General features: G+C 40.5%; 1 protein-coding gene across 2 annotated transcripts; it reads left to right on the top strand.

The window, feature by feature from the left end:
* Positions 1–103: 103 nt before the first annotated feature.
* Positions 104–11071, top strand: denr (density-regulated protein). Of its 2 annotated transcripts, none has more exons than XM_006640231.2 (8): positions 104–246; positions 3133–3248; positions 4485–4504; positions 4966–5050; positions 6200–6280; positions 7535–7651; positions 9029–9168; positions 10764–11071. In XM_006640231.2, exons 2-8 carry the CDS (start codon positions 3143–3145, stop codon positions 10806–10808), a joined length of 594 nt encoding a protein of 197 aa, XP_006640294.1. In that variant the 5' UTR covers positions 104–246; positions 3133–3142; the 3' UTR covers positions 10809–11071. The 2 variants fall into 2 exon arrangements, with proteins under 2 accessions (XP_006640294.1, XP_015221466.1); XM_015365980.1 differs by having other exon boundaries at positions 122–142.
* The last annotated feature ends 1123 nt before the right edge of the window (positions 11072–12194 follow it).

The raw sequence follows: 12194 nt of genomic DNA, 5'->3' as shown, positions 1-12194 counted from the left end.
CACGAAGTTTATGTCCTTTTACAGGTCAGAAAAATAAAAAAGTAGATGGATTTCTTTCAGGCATTTGTGAGAGCGCTCTTTGATGCTAAATCTAAGCGCCCGCTGGATAATCAAGGACCCCGACCAAGACCAGAGAGGAGAGGTGTGCTTTTGGTGATCGTTTATTTTTTAATCATCATTTAGCAGTACTTAATAATGCTTAGGTTTTCGATTGGCAGTACATAAATTAAGGGTTGTAATTACACGGTAGGTATTATTTTAAAAGTTATCTTATATTTATAGTTCATTGTGAAGTTCTATCGTGGAAATGAATGGGGTGGAAAAGTCGCTTGGGAGAGAGACCATATTGGTCTTCTTCATATTAAAAGTTTTAACAGTTAATAGGTTTTCGAAAAAAATATTTTCTCATACTCTGATTTGTAATCGTATGCTTATTCACACAATGCTTTTCTTCCAGAAATAATCCCAGAGATGAATGTCTCTGTCATTGCAATGATACGCCGTCTCCAGAAAAGTGGTCAGCACTTTAACAACTAGCTATATGAGATATGGTTTCTACCATTACGATTAAGAGGGGTTACTTTTTTGACGTGGTTAAATATGCGTTTTCCTTTATCGAGAAATATATCTCAGAAGCGATGTCCCTAGTAGACTTTTCATCCATTTATCATATTTCTGTGCTTAAATATGTGTCGCTGAAACCGTCGTTTTCGTTCTAGGTGAGCCTTCTTTTGAGCTCTGGTCTCTATGCAGTCAGTGGCATCGAGTTGCAGGGTATTGATTATCGCACTGACGAATAATTAGAAATGTAACATACTCGATTGACTCCCTTTTATATAGCGTTCCATGATGTTCATTTTTCATAGACAGTGGTAATATTTTTTTCCAAACTGCTGACGGTGGAGACACTAATTGATCAGTGAGGCTGATCATGACATGCAGTCGTACAACTAGGGACTTCCTACCTTGGAAATTATGTAGTTCTTTCTACATTCCAAGGCTGCTGGGTGCTGTATAGAGCTTTCCCATATATCCAGTACCAGAAAAAAACAGCACTCCTGTAATTATCTGTATTTTTATACAGTCCTTTTAAAACCAAGGCACAATGTTTTTAAGGTGGGTAGCTGCGTCAGCATGCGTAGGCTGCAAAGGAACAAGTAATAGGTTTATTTCATGCTCGAAAAAAAAAAGAAAGAAAACACAACGTTTCAGCCATGGAGCCTTCTTCAGGTTCACCTGAAGAAGGCTCCACGGTCGAAACAATGTTTTTAAGGTGTGTTGTATTTTTTTTGTGTTGCCAGACGTTTTGGTTTCCATTTATTCATCATGCAAATATTAGTTTATACTCGGTTGAATAATTTCTTTTCTTGATTTTATTTTGTTTTACATTATGTGTGCAGGTACCAAGAATGCCTTTTATTGTACTTATAAAATGAACTTTACAATATAGAGTTTATATAAAATTACATTTATTTTCTCATTACTGATATAAACATGACCATGTAACACAGGAAAATCAGTCGTGTTTTACAGGATAGTTAGTTTGCACAATGCAGAATTTAGTCTGATGCAACTTAAAGAAAGGTTTTTAGGTCTGAGCCTTAGCTAATACTGAGCTTCATTTTTCTATGATTCACTAGATGGCACTATTAGGCAAGTTATTTTGGTTGTATACACACCTAATTTGGAAGTGCCAGTTGTCTACTTCTGTCTATAGTGACAACTCCGGTGCTCACACAGGACTCACTAAAAACCTTGTCAAGTCTGATGTGTGTATCTTGTAAGTGTCTTAAGAAGGAACTAAAATCACAGATAACTGTGGTGCACTATGGGGAGTTGTGTGGTGTTAAGATTTTCCTCAGCATCCGATAGAAGTTTCGGGTAGTTTCAAATGTATCGCTCAATTATTTTGTTTTGTGATGACAACTACTTTGTTGTTGTTAGTCCAGAAATGACAGGCTGGCTATGAGTGAGTTTCCGGCCCTCCCACTCATTTTGGCATGCCACAAGCCCCTGACTGAATTAAAGGAAAGACTCATACCTCCTTTGATGTCACCACGAGCACCAGCGAAGTTACAGGGGTTGCTGTTTTGCCACGTTAATATTCCTGGGTCGGTAGCATTCCAGGAAATTGTAGACATCTTGTTAGAAAAAAGCAGGTTTGTCACAGATGACTCATCCTAGGGGAAGGAGCTTTCTGGGGGTAATCCCATTCCATGCATTTCCATTTTCCCTCAGGCAAAACCTGGTGATTAAAAACGGGAATCTTCTATTATTTATTCCGACAGCACTGAGGAATTAAATAAGAGCTTCATTTCACCTCGACATAGGTGTCCACAAAAACAGACACCTACTGATCCTGCTGTGGGCAAGTTGCTGAGTCCTGGGTATGACACAGGTGATGCTCAGAACAAGCTCCTTTGCTGTTCAGGCTACTTGGAAGTACTTGTTTGGCAGTTTTTGAAAAATATTTGGTCATTTTGCTCAAGTCTGTCGAATGTTCTGTTGTGAGTTGCTTCATAATTTAGTGGAGTGTTGCTCAATGGCAACAGTCATTAAGGAAATGGCTAAGAAAGTCAATCTGTGCTGCTAACTGGTATGGCAACCTTACCTGGATCTGTCAGTGCTTAATAAGAGAAATCATGGACCTAGTACCTGGCTTCCCAAATAAATGCTACCAGAACGAACACATCAAGCACAGCTAGGTACTACTTAGTTTGGAAATGGTGGTTGTTAATGGACTGTGATTCACAACTTCAACCCTTGTGCCTGCACAGAGGGAATGAGAACACCATCCTGTGATGCATATTCTCGGCAGAACTATGTATCCTTTACATACCACAAGCAGGGATGTCATTAAGGGGAGGCTGTGAGGACCCCCAACGTGTTAGAATGTCACACAAAGCTTAATAAAAGAGAATCCCCAAATTTGGCGTTTAACGAAGTGCAACTAGAGTTCTTGCAGGAATTGGGTGTTGAAGGTGTTTCATTAGTCCGATGCCTGAGTGTAAGGGCCAGAGTGCAAACTGCTCTGTGATGCTCCTGGGATCATTTTTATTATTTAATCGAAAATGGTTTTCAAGCAATCTGTTGTGAAAACTGAATTGATAATAATTTTCCATTTTTCTTTAGACAATATAACATGGCTACTACTGAAAATGCTGAATCAGGTTCACCAGAGAGCAAAGTGGATCGCAGATCTGCTGACTCAGATGCAAAATACCCATTGAAAGTACTCTACTGTGGAGGTAAGGTGGCAGTTGATTCATTTTAGGATTGCAAATGTAATAAATGTTTTTATTTGCAAGTGCAGTTGTTGCCGAGGCATTCTTATTTTAAATATCAGAGGTTCAGAAATGTGTTTGGCCTTGATGGAAACCACCTTTTTATGAGTCATGTACTCAGGACAGAGTAACAAACACTGCTGATGTATAATGTAAAATATTATACACAGGTGGCAGAAACAGAAATTCTAGATTTGCTGACTTTGCAGAATCCACTTAAGAAAAAGAGGTAGGTGTCTATGCAAAACATGCCTCTTCTAGATGATCTGGGGAAGCAGTTAGAAAAGCAAGCAGAAGCTAAGACATACAGTTAAAAGTATAACATTTAAAACCAGGGATGTTAGGCTTATTCATTACAGTCTCCCTAAATTTTGTGCAGCTAAGATGTGTGAATATTATACATTTCATTATAGGTTGCACAAAGTGTTCTGAACACTTCTGTTTGCATTTGGTTTTCAAATTGAAAATGAATGACAGTTCTTTCCTCCTTTCCAAAGAACCATCTTCCAGATGTGACACTTTATAATAAAAAAACGTGTCGTCCTTTTTCTGACTGATTTTTTTTAAATAGATGTGCTGTCAAATTTTAAACTTCTGACAATTGAGGTAACAGCTCAACACGGCAATTCTGTCTAGGATTAATGTATGTGTTGCTGATTTCTTCTAAAGCCATGCGTCACTGCTGTTTTTATTGCATATTCTAGTTTCCCTTATTGAGAAATGCCCCAGGCTTCATACACTTTTCTTTCTGACGCAATGCCCACAATAAGCATATAGTCATGCTCTCAGGGTGTAATGGAAATGTAAGCACATCTTTTAAAAGTGTGCTGAAAAACGGATTTACTGTATTTAAGTGTACATGCATGTAGACAGGCACTTGTCTATTTATTTTTAGATAGACAAACATTAATGTGTGTTGCCATCCTTACACTTGAATACTGATAGCACTTTGGTAAGGAAGGATATCCGGAACATAAAGTGTTATTGTATTTGTTTTGACTAATGCTAGGAAAACATGTGTTGATGTCATGGAGATAAATGTCTTTTTTATTTTTAACTCCTTGATGCGCCTTTTAATCAAGGTTTTCTGAACAGCGAGCTACTAGCCAGACATTTTTAGCGCTTGGGATTTTCCAAACGAGTAGCTCAGCATATATCTGCATATGTCTTCACTTACTGTCGCTTGTTCTTGTTTTGCAGTTTGCTCTTTGCCAACAGAGGTATGTACAGAACAGCCTTCCTTTTCAAAATGTGTAGCATGTTTTCACAGTCTTTTATGCCTCAAGGAACTTCCTATATTTCATGCTGACCAATTTAGATATGAAAAATAATACCTACATAATACAGTTAAATAATTTTTTTAGATGCTGTCTAAAAAAAAGTACTGAGGAATTATTCCTCTTAAGAGGTGTGAAACCCACCCTGCTCTGGCAAATCTCCAAATCAGGATAAGACAATTATCTTTAAGGAATTTGACCACTTCAAACCTGAGATAGAAAAGTCATGCTGACCTTTTTTTAAATTCCTTTGGCATTGTAATCAAGAACAAATTGTCCACTTAACATGAACATCACATACATGACCACAGGGTGCAGGGTCCTTTTGCTAAAAGTAAACAGGTTTGTGGGTCCTCTTATTTCTGAACTTTCTGATGATCTTGTACTGTCTGCTGTCCTCCCAGTATTGTGAATACATGCCGGAGCCTGCAAAGTGCAGGCAGTGGCTGGAGAAGAACTTCCCAGATGAGTTTGCAAAGCTAAGCGTAGGTAAGTCTAGGCCAAAATTCTGTTTTTTTTTTAGTATTTTCATTCGGTTTTACAGAATGAAATACAGCATAATCAGTGTTTCGCATTTTCATTTTTTATTTTGCACACACCACCCTTTAAAATGTCTGCGCTAGTTTGCAAAACAAATTCATTGTCCTCAGGGCATTAGATGTTTTTTTAGTGTTATTAACCATTATAGTTACAGTGACAATGCTTAATATTATTATATATTCCTGTTCTGTTGAAAAGAATCTAAGATAAGATCACTTTATCAGCCATATACAATTTCTTGGATTAGGAATTTGTCTTTTCACATACCCCAGCTTGCTCTCCATGAGACACACAGACAGAGAGTGAAGCCTGGGGTCAGAGCGCAGGGTCAGCCATTGTACAGCACTCCTGGAGCAGCCGGGGTTAAGGGCCTTGCTCAGGGGCCCGGTGGAGTAGGATTCATCTGCTGGCCACGGGATTTGAACTGGCAACTTTCCAATCACAGGTGCTGTGGCTCTGTGATCCTTAGTTAATCCTCAACGTTAATCTCAGTACTTTGAAAGGTAAATGTGCAATGATACACACTGAGGGAAACTAGTGACCAGAGCCATTTGTAAACTGTGTTTGAAGCAAAACTTCAAGGACTGAGATGTTCAGTGAGAAGCAGTTCACTTTGTTTTGTAGTTTGCAGAGTTTAAATGTTTTTAACCGGGAAGCACAAATTGCCAAAGATAAGTTTAAAGGTACTCCAACAAACCTTTTCTACAGTCATTCAAGTTGCTTTTAGATTTCTGTCTCAAGCAGCACTACAGGTGTAATTCAGGAGACATAGTTTCCTTGAAAACAGTTTTTCTTCCCCAGTTCTTGCTTTTGGCATTTCGAAGTGGACAGCCTCACTCTGGTTACTTGGAAAAGAGTGAGTCAGCAGGATGTTTTTATTACTCAAGTACTGGTTTACTGTAATTAATATACTGCTTACAGAAGAGGCCTGGTCTTAGGCTGCAGGAAATGCAGGAGAGAATGAAATCACTTTTTTTTCTTTGCTTTACTCGACTTCTGTGTCAGCGTTCCACGCCACCCAGGAGCCTGTGCTTGTTGACGCGAGCCGGCTCGTGCTGTGTGTGGCGTGAACGGCCGTGACGGAGCTGTCTCTTGCAGGGAATACTCCCAAACAGGACAGCGGAGGAGGAGAGGCCCCAGCTCCCGGGGAGGAAGAGGAAAAAAAGAAGCAAAAGAGAGGTGAAGGCGGTGTGGCGGGATGCGGTCTTTTTTTATACTACCCTTCCTCTTTCACGACCTTAAAAACATCCTGCCCGGCATTATAATAAACACTTCATTCGAACCTGTAGCCATCGAAAAGAAAATACGGTGTACTAGTACCTCCCTACCTGTGAAACTACATGTTTTATCCCCTGTTTTCAGAAGAGGACTTTAAAATGGCTGCCATGCAGCCAATTCATGAAACTTTACAGTGCGAATTGGCTGAATTTGATCACTGAAAGGGACTTGCAGATCTGCTCCTGGGTGCATTACTGGAGGCACCCTAAGTGAAGTACCTAGCTCAGTGACAGTGACCCACTTGGAATTTGAGGCCACAGCCTTCCAGTTATGAGTCCAGAGCCCAAAGCACTATTTTTGTGTTTTTGCTGACTTGTGTTTTGCCTTCCACTAACATGATACCACTGCATGGGTTTTTAGTATACTTGAATTAGGCTTCTTCATTTTGCCCTGCTTTATTTCCATCTTGCACTCTTCTTTCTGCAGACTGTGAACTGCTAAAGTGACTAGGTACACTTCATTACCAAACCGTTACCCATGCTTCCCTGTTTACTCCCTGTGTGACTCAGATCTCGTGGGAAGAAGGGCAAGCATTTCTCTTTCAAGAGAGTGGCTTACTGCAGAGACTCAGTTTTGCAGTCATATAAAACGGACCATTTTGGTGTCATTTTTATTCATCAAACTATTTGATCCAGGCTGTTATCTTCTTAATTTCTACACCACGCTATGTGTTGTAGCAAGTGTGTGGTCTTCTTTAGAAATTAGGATGTGGTTTTGATAGGAGTGGATAGAATGTTTCTCACATAGGCTAGTGAGCGCTGCTGTTCAGACCAATGCTTGTGATCTCTGGGAGGAAATCTGTATAGTTTTGCAAAACTATTTGGCATTCCCCACATCCATGTCCACTCCTTACCACACTCTCAGAGGAGGTGTACCTGCAGTCAGGACACAAAAGGGCAGCACCCAAAATGATGATGTTAGGTAAATTGCCGTAAAATTCAGTTCAAAGACACGTGGAAATCGAGCTGTACATATGCACTTCTTTGAGAGCTAATAAACTACTGTTAGTACACTACAGGAAAAAATACTTCAAGGAATCATCAAGGTAACGAGAACTAGGCTAAAACTGGTGAATGTTACAAGTACCCCAACCTGCTTTCACTGTAATGTTGTGCCGAAAGCTGAACTCTGACCCCTGCGCCTCTCTCCTTTTAGGCGGCCGAGGCCAGATTAAACAGAAGAAGAAGACAGTGCCCCAGAAAGTAACAATAGCCAAAATCCCGAGGGCAAAGAAGAAATACGTGACTCGAGTGTGTGGTCTTGCGACTTTCGGTAAGAATCGGGCCCGCGTGTTTCGTGTTGGCAGTTTTGGGATGTCCACTTGACAAGGGGATTCGGGGTTCGGCACACGGGGGTGGGACGGATGCACTCTGCAAAGAAAGAAAGGCCTACCACTGCGGTTTGCTCAGTAGATATCACTCCCTGCTGAGCGCATTCCAGACGTGTACTGCAGGGAACGTCGATCCACGTTCGTGGGAAACCACCCCGCAGTGTTAAAAGCTCGGGAGGGATGACGACGACCGAGTTCAAGCGCTTCCTCACCTAAAACATTATAAATACGGTATATTATCTCCTTCCCTCCCTCGCTTATGTCTTTTGCATCCCTCCTCCCCTCCCATCTCTACCCCTGCAGCTGCCCCTTGGTCACTCCTCCCTCTGCGTGGGTCCTAGTCTCCTTGTTCTGTGGCCAGGAGGCTGGCCTTGGCCATGCGAGTTTTAGTAAAACCAATATTAACCCATTAGACTGCAGATGAAGAGCTAGTGAGTTCAAACATGTTTTTGGTTTAAAAAGACTCTGATGTCAGCATTCCTGCTTTATTTTGGGATGGAGTTCCAAAGATAAGGTAGTAACAAGTACAGGCTGCTGCACTTCTGGATCAAGGGATCAAGTGGCTGATGTGGTGGCAACAACAAAATGTAACAGACAACAACCTCCCCTTTTGAGCCCATTAAACCAAGGTGTTGCAGTGTTTTCTGTCGTTAAAGATAATACTGTCTTTAGCAAGGAGTGCATCATTTGTTTGCAAAATGAGAACATGTAGCACAATGTAACTTTGCAGACATAAGGTATCTGTGAGCCTAAAACTTCTCTTCACATGAATTTTCACTTGTTACAATTCAAAAGAGAAAATACAAATATATATTACATTCTTATATATATGTAATTTCCCATTGGCCCTTACCAATCATGGCCTCCTAATAATCCCCATCTATGAATTGGCTACATTACTCCCCACTAATAGCTGATGTGTGGTGAGCGTTCTGGCGCACTATGGCTGCCGTCGCATCATCCAGGTGGGGCTGCACATTGGTGGTGGAGGAGAGTCCCCATTACCTTTAAAGTGCTTTGAGTGGAGTGTCCAGAAAAAGCGCTATATAAGTGTAAGCAATTAGTATTAGTATTATTATTATTATTATTATATGTTATATATAAGAAACATTTATTTTCATGTTAACCTTAAATTTGGTTTAACTATTCAGTTGAGTTTCAGAGTGAAATGACACATATACTGTATCTGTTATATACTGACGTTCTGGGAAACATCAGCCTGGCTCAAGCACATTCAGGTCAGCTCTTCGTAAGGCTGAAGTTCTGTTCCAGGTTCACATGGACACTTGGCTTTGATTGCGTTTTTTCTCCCTCTGTAGATATTGACCTTAAAGAAGCACAGAGATTTTTTGCTCAGAAATTCTCCTGTGGCGCCTCGGTTACAGCAGAGGACGAAATCATCATTCAGGGAGATTTTACAGATGACATCATCGACGTGATTCAAGAAAAGTGGCCTGAGGTAAGGAGAACCTGAAGGTTAACATCATAAATAGAAATGTACTTTCCTCTAGGTTTTCATCCTTGTGTCCGTGATGATAAAGATCAGTTTGTTTTTTCACATGCTGAATTTAACGCTTACCTTGCACAGCTGCCTTTCAGCTGGAAAGAATGAGGATGTCTAGAATAAAACAAGAAAAACACCCACCAAATGATGTGACAGCAATCACAGCTAGAATGAGACACGCCACGATAAAATATCTGCAGCCCATTCCTGTCCTATTCTTCTGGCGCAGACGTCTTGAAGCTTCAGGGCAATTTGAGGCTTGGACAAATCCCTCCTGGAATATGTACACACACACATCTCTCCATCTCAAAAAATAATAAGAAGCATGTCATGTATTACAAAATTTGCAGACGTTCCAGGAGTAAAACAGAACTCCACTTTCACCGACTCTCGGCACAGAGAGTTTCTCCTGCACCCTGGGCCACCAGCCAAGATTTATCCACCCACACATCTACCTCCCTCCCCAGTCCCCACACAACACTCCCAGCCCTCACACAAAGACATTCTGGATCCCGGCACTGACCCTTGCTGAACTCCATCGCCTTCTCCCGCAGTGACATTTCTTTTTAGGTGTCTCTTACAACAGTCAGTTAACAATTTTCAACGTTATTAATGGTGCTTTAAACAGTGATTAAATATTTTTAATTACTCCTTAACCTAAATGGTCACTATCAATGCTTTCCATTTATTATGGATATGTATGCAGATGTACATAGATATACAAAACAGGAATTGATTATTTATCTCCTTTCCCAGATGTTACTAATTTCTGTTGCTTAATGTTTCACAGATAAGTAGCTCTGATAAACAAGTCTTAGGACAGCAGACACATGGCCAGACACATCACGTTGTAAATGCAATGTTTTACTTCTTCATTTTAATATTTTAATACGCCATTTATGCATGTTACCACACCATGTTCATGAATACATCATTTAAAGCGAATAAACAGAAGTGGAAGCATTCATCATGTAGAGCTTTTAATCCTGCATTAAGTATTTTGCTTGAAGCAAAAACACACTTTCAGTAATTCATATCTTGCATTTTATGCACTCTGTATTGTAATTGAGGAAAATAATAAAAGAACCTAATAAATGTACCAACAAATAACCTAGGTGATTGTGTAGACCGTATATTCTAGATGCAGAATCCACCCCCTTTTTTTCCTTATGGGGAAAACTGAGTCACAGTAAGGCTCGTATCTCAGAAGCACATCTCCAACATATTTGGGTACCACTGTAAAAACAAAATGCCACTCGCAGCTTCTCATCTGGAGCATTTCAAATCTGGTACAAGGTACAGTATTACAGTATTCCTGATGGTGACTGCTTAGAAATCCAGCTTCATGATTTCAAGTTCAACACCCCATTGATGAAGGTCTTCTGAATTGTAATGACCAAAAATGGTGCAGTTTGTCTTATCAATAGTGGGGAAAAAACAGTCTAGTTTTATCAAGAGATCCATCTGAAAAGGTATCTTGTTCTCCCGGGTGTGTTGCGTGAGCATTGCGGAACAGGGGCCTCAGTGCTTGTGTCTCTTTGCGTTGGCAGGTGGATGATGACAGCATTGAAGATCTTGGGGAAGTTAAGAAGTGAGCCCACCTGCACTTTTGAGAAGGAGCGCAGCATAACACAATGACCTGGCCAAATACAAACACTCATACACACGAGTAAAGGCATTTTATATCTATTTTATTTACTGTATAGAAACTGTGGACCGGCCCCTGCATTCATTTTTTTCATTTCTGTATAGCTGCTTCTCTCTTGGTTGCCAAAGGTCTGACATAATTGTGAATTACTTCAAAACACTGCACTAAAGTAATCTTTAGGTTAATAAATAGTCAATTTTGGTCGCCTTGGATGACTTGTCATTTCTTTATTAACATTTCCTGTTTTGCATGTGGCCTCACTGTGGACACACTGTCTTTTGCACAGCAGTGTTGAAGCCTCTCGTTTCTAGACTCTGCAGAACGCCAAAGAATTCTCTTCACACCACAACATTTACCAGATTTACACGCATATACACCTGTATGCACACATTTACAGTGCCTTCCATAGGTATATTGGGACAGCAAAGTCACAATTGCTATTTCTGCTGTGTGCTCAAGCAATTTGGATTAAATACCAAATACCAAGTTTGTAGGTACTGCTTTAATTTAATTTAATTTGTCCCAATAAGTATTCTCGCCTAAATTGCTAGGATTGAACACAAAAAGTGCTATAATTCTAAAACGGCACAACATGTAAGTGCAGAAATACCCAGAAATAAAATGTGACATTCTGCACCTTTACCTCATTTTAATCTTTTAATCTCAAATCTGCTTGAAATTGCTTGAATATACAGCAAAATATACAGCAAAAATAGCAATTTTGGCTTCACTCTCCCAATACTTCTCTGTATACATTCAGAATAAAAGTATGAACTAAGCAAATGTTTACACAACCCCTAAACCAGCAGGAGTGCGAGTGTTTTCACAGCTTCAGCAAAAGTGCTGACCAGCTTCTAAAATAAGTTCTTCTGTAGTAATATTCATTTCTAGTCATCCAACCATCTTTGAGCAGCTTCAGCTTCCTTTCTGAGAGCAAAGCAGTGAAACGGGCACTTGCACTGCTCGGTGTGGGTGAGTCATTTTCGGACTGCCTTCCCACCAAGGGACCTGCTGGGACGGGTGTCTGAAGATAAAGGCCCTGCCGAGGATTTCTAAATGGGGGGCGACGAGAAACGGAAGGAGCCAAGTATCCTTTTCCGTACTAGTGAGGATCGCCAGCCTTCCAGTCCCACTTTGAAATCCTTTTCGATCCACTTCTCCAAACCTTCACGAAGTGCTGAGAATGACGGGGACACTATACTGTAAACAGGCGTTGTCCTTCGGATGAGACGTAAAACCGAGGTCCTGACTCTCTGTGGTCATTAAAAATCCCAGGGCGTTTCTCGAAAAGTGTAGGGGTGTAACCCAGGCGTCCTGGACAAATTTCCCATTG

This window comes from Lepisosteus oculatus, chromosome 22 (assembly GCF_040954835.1).
Source record: "Lepisosteus oculatus isolate fLepOcu1 chromosome 22, fLepOcu1.hap2, whole genome shotgun sequence".
Classification (NCBI taxonomy): domain Eukaryota; kingdom Metazoa; phylum Chordata; class Actinopteri; order Semionotiformes; family Lepisosteidae; genus Lepisosteus; species Lepisosteus oculatus.
The sequence above is the reverse complement of the archived record's forward strand: the minus strand, read 5'-3'. Positions and strand labels throughout refer to the sequence as shown.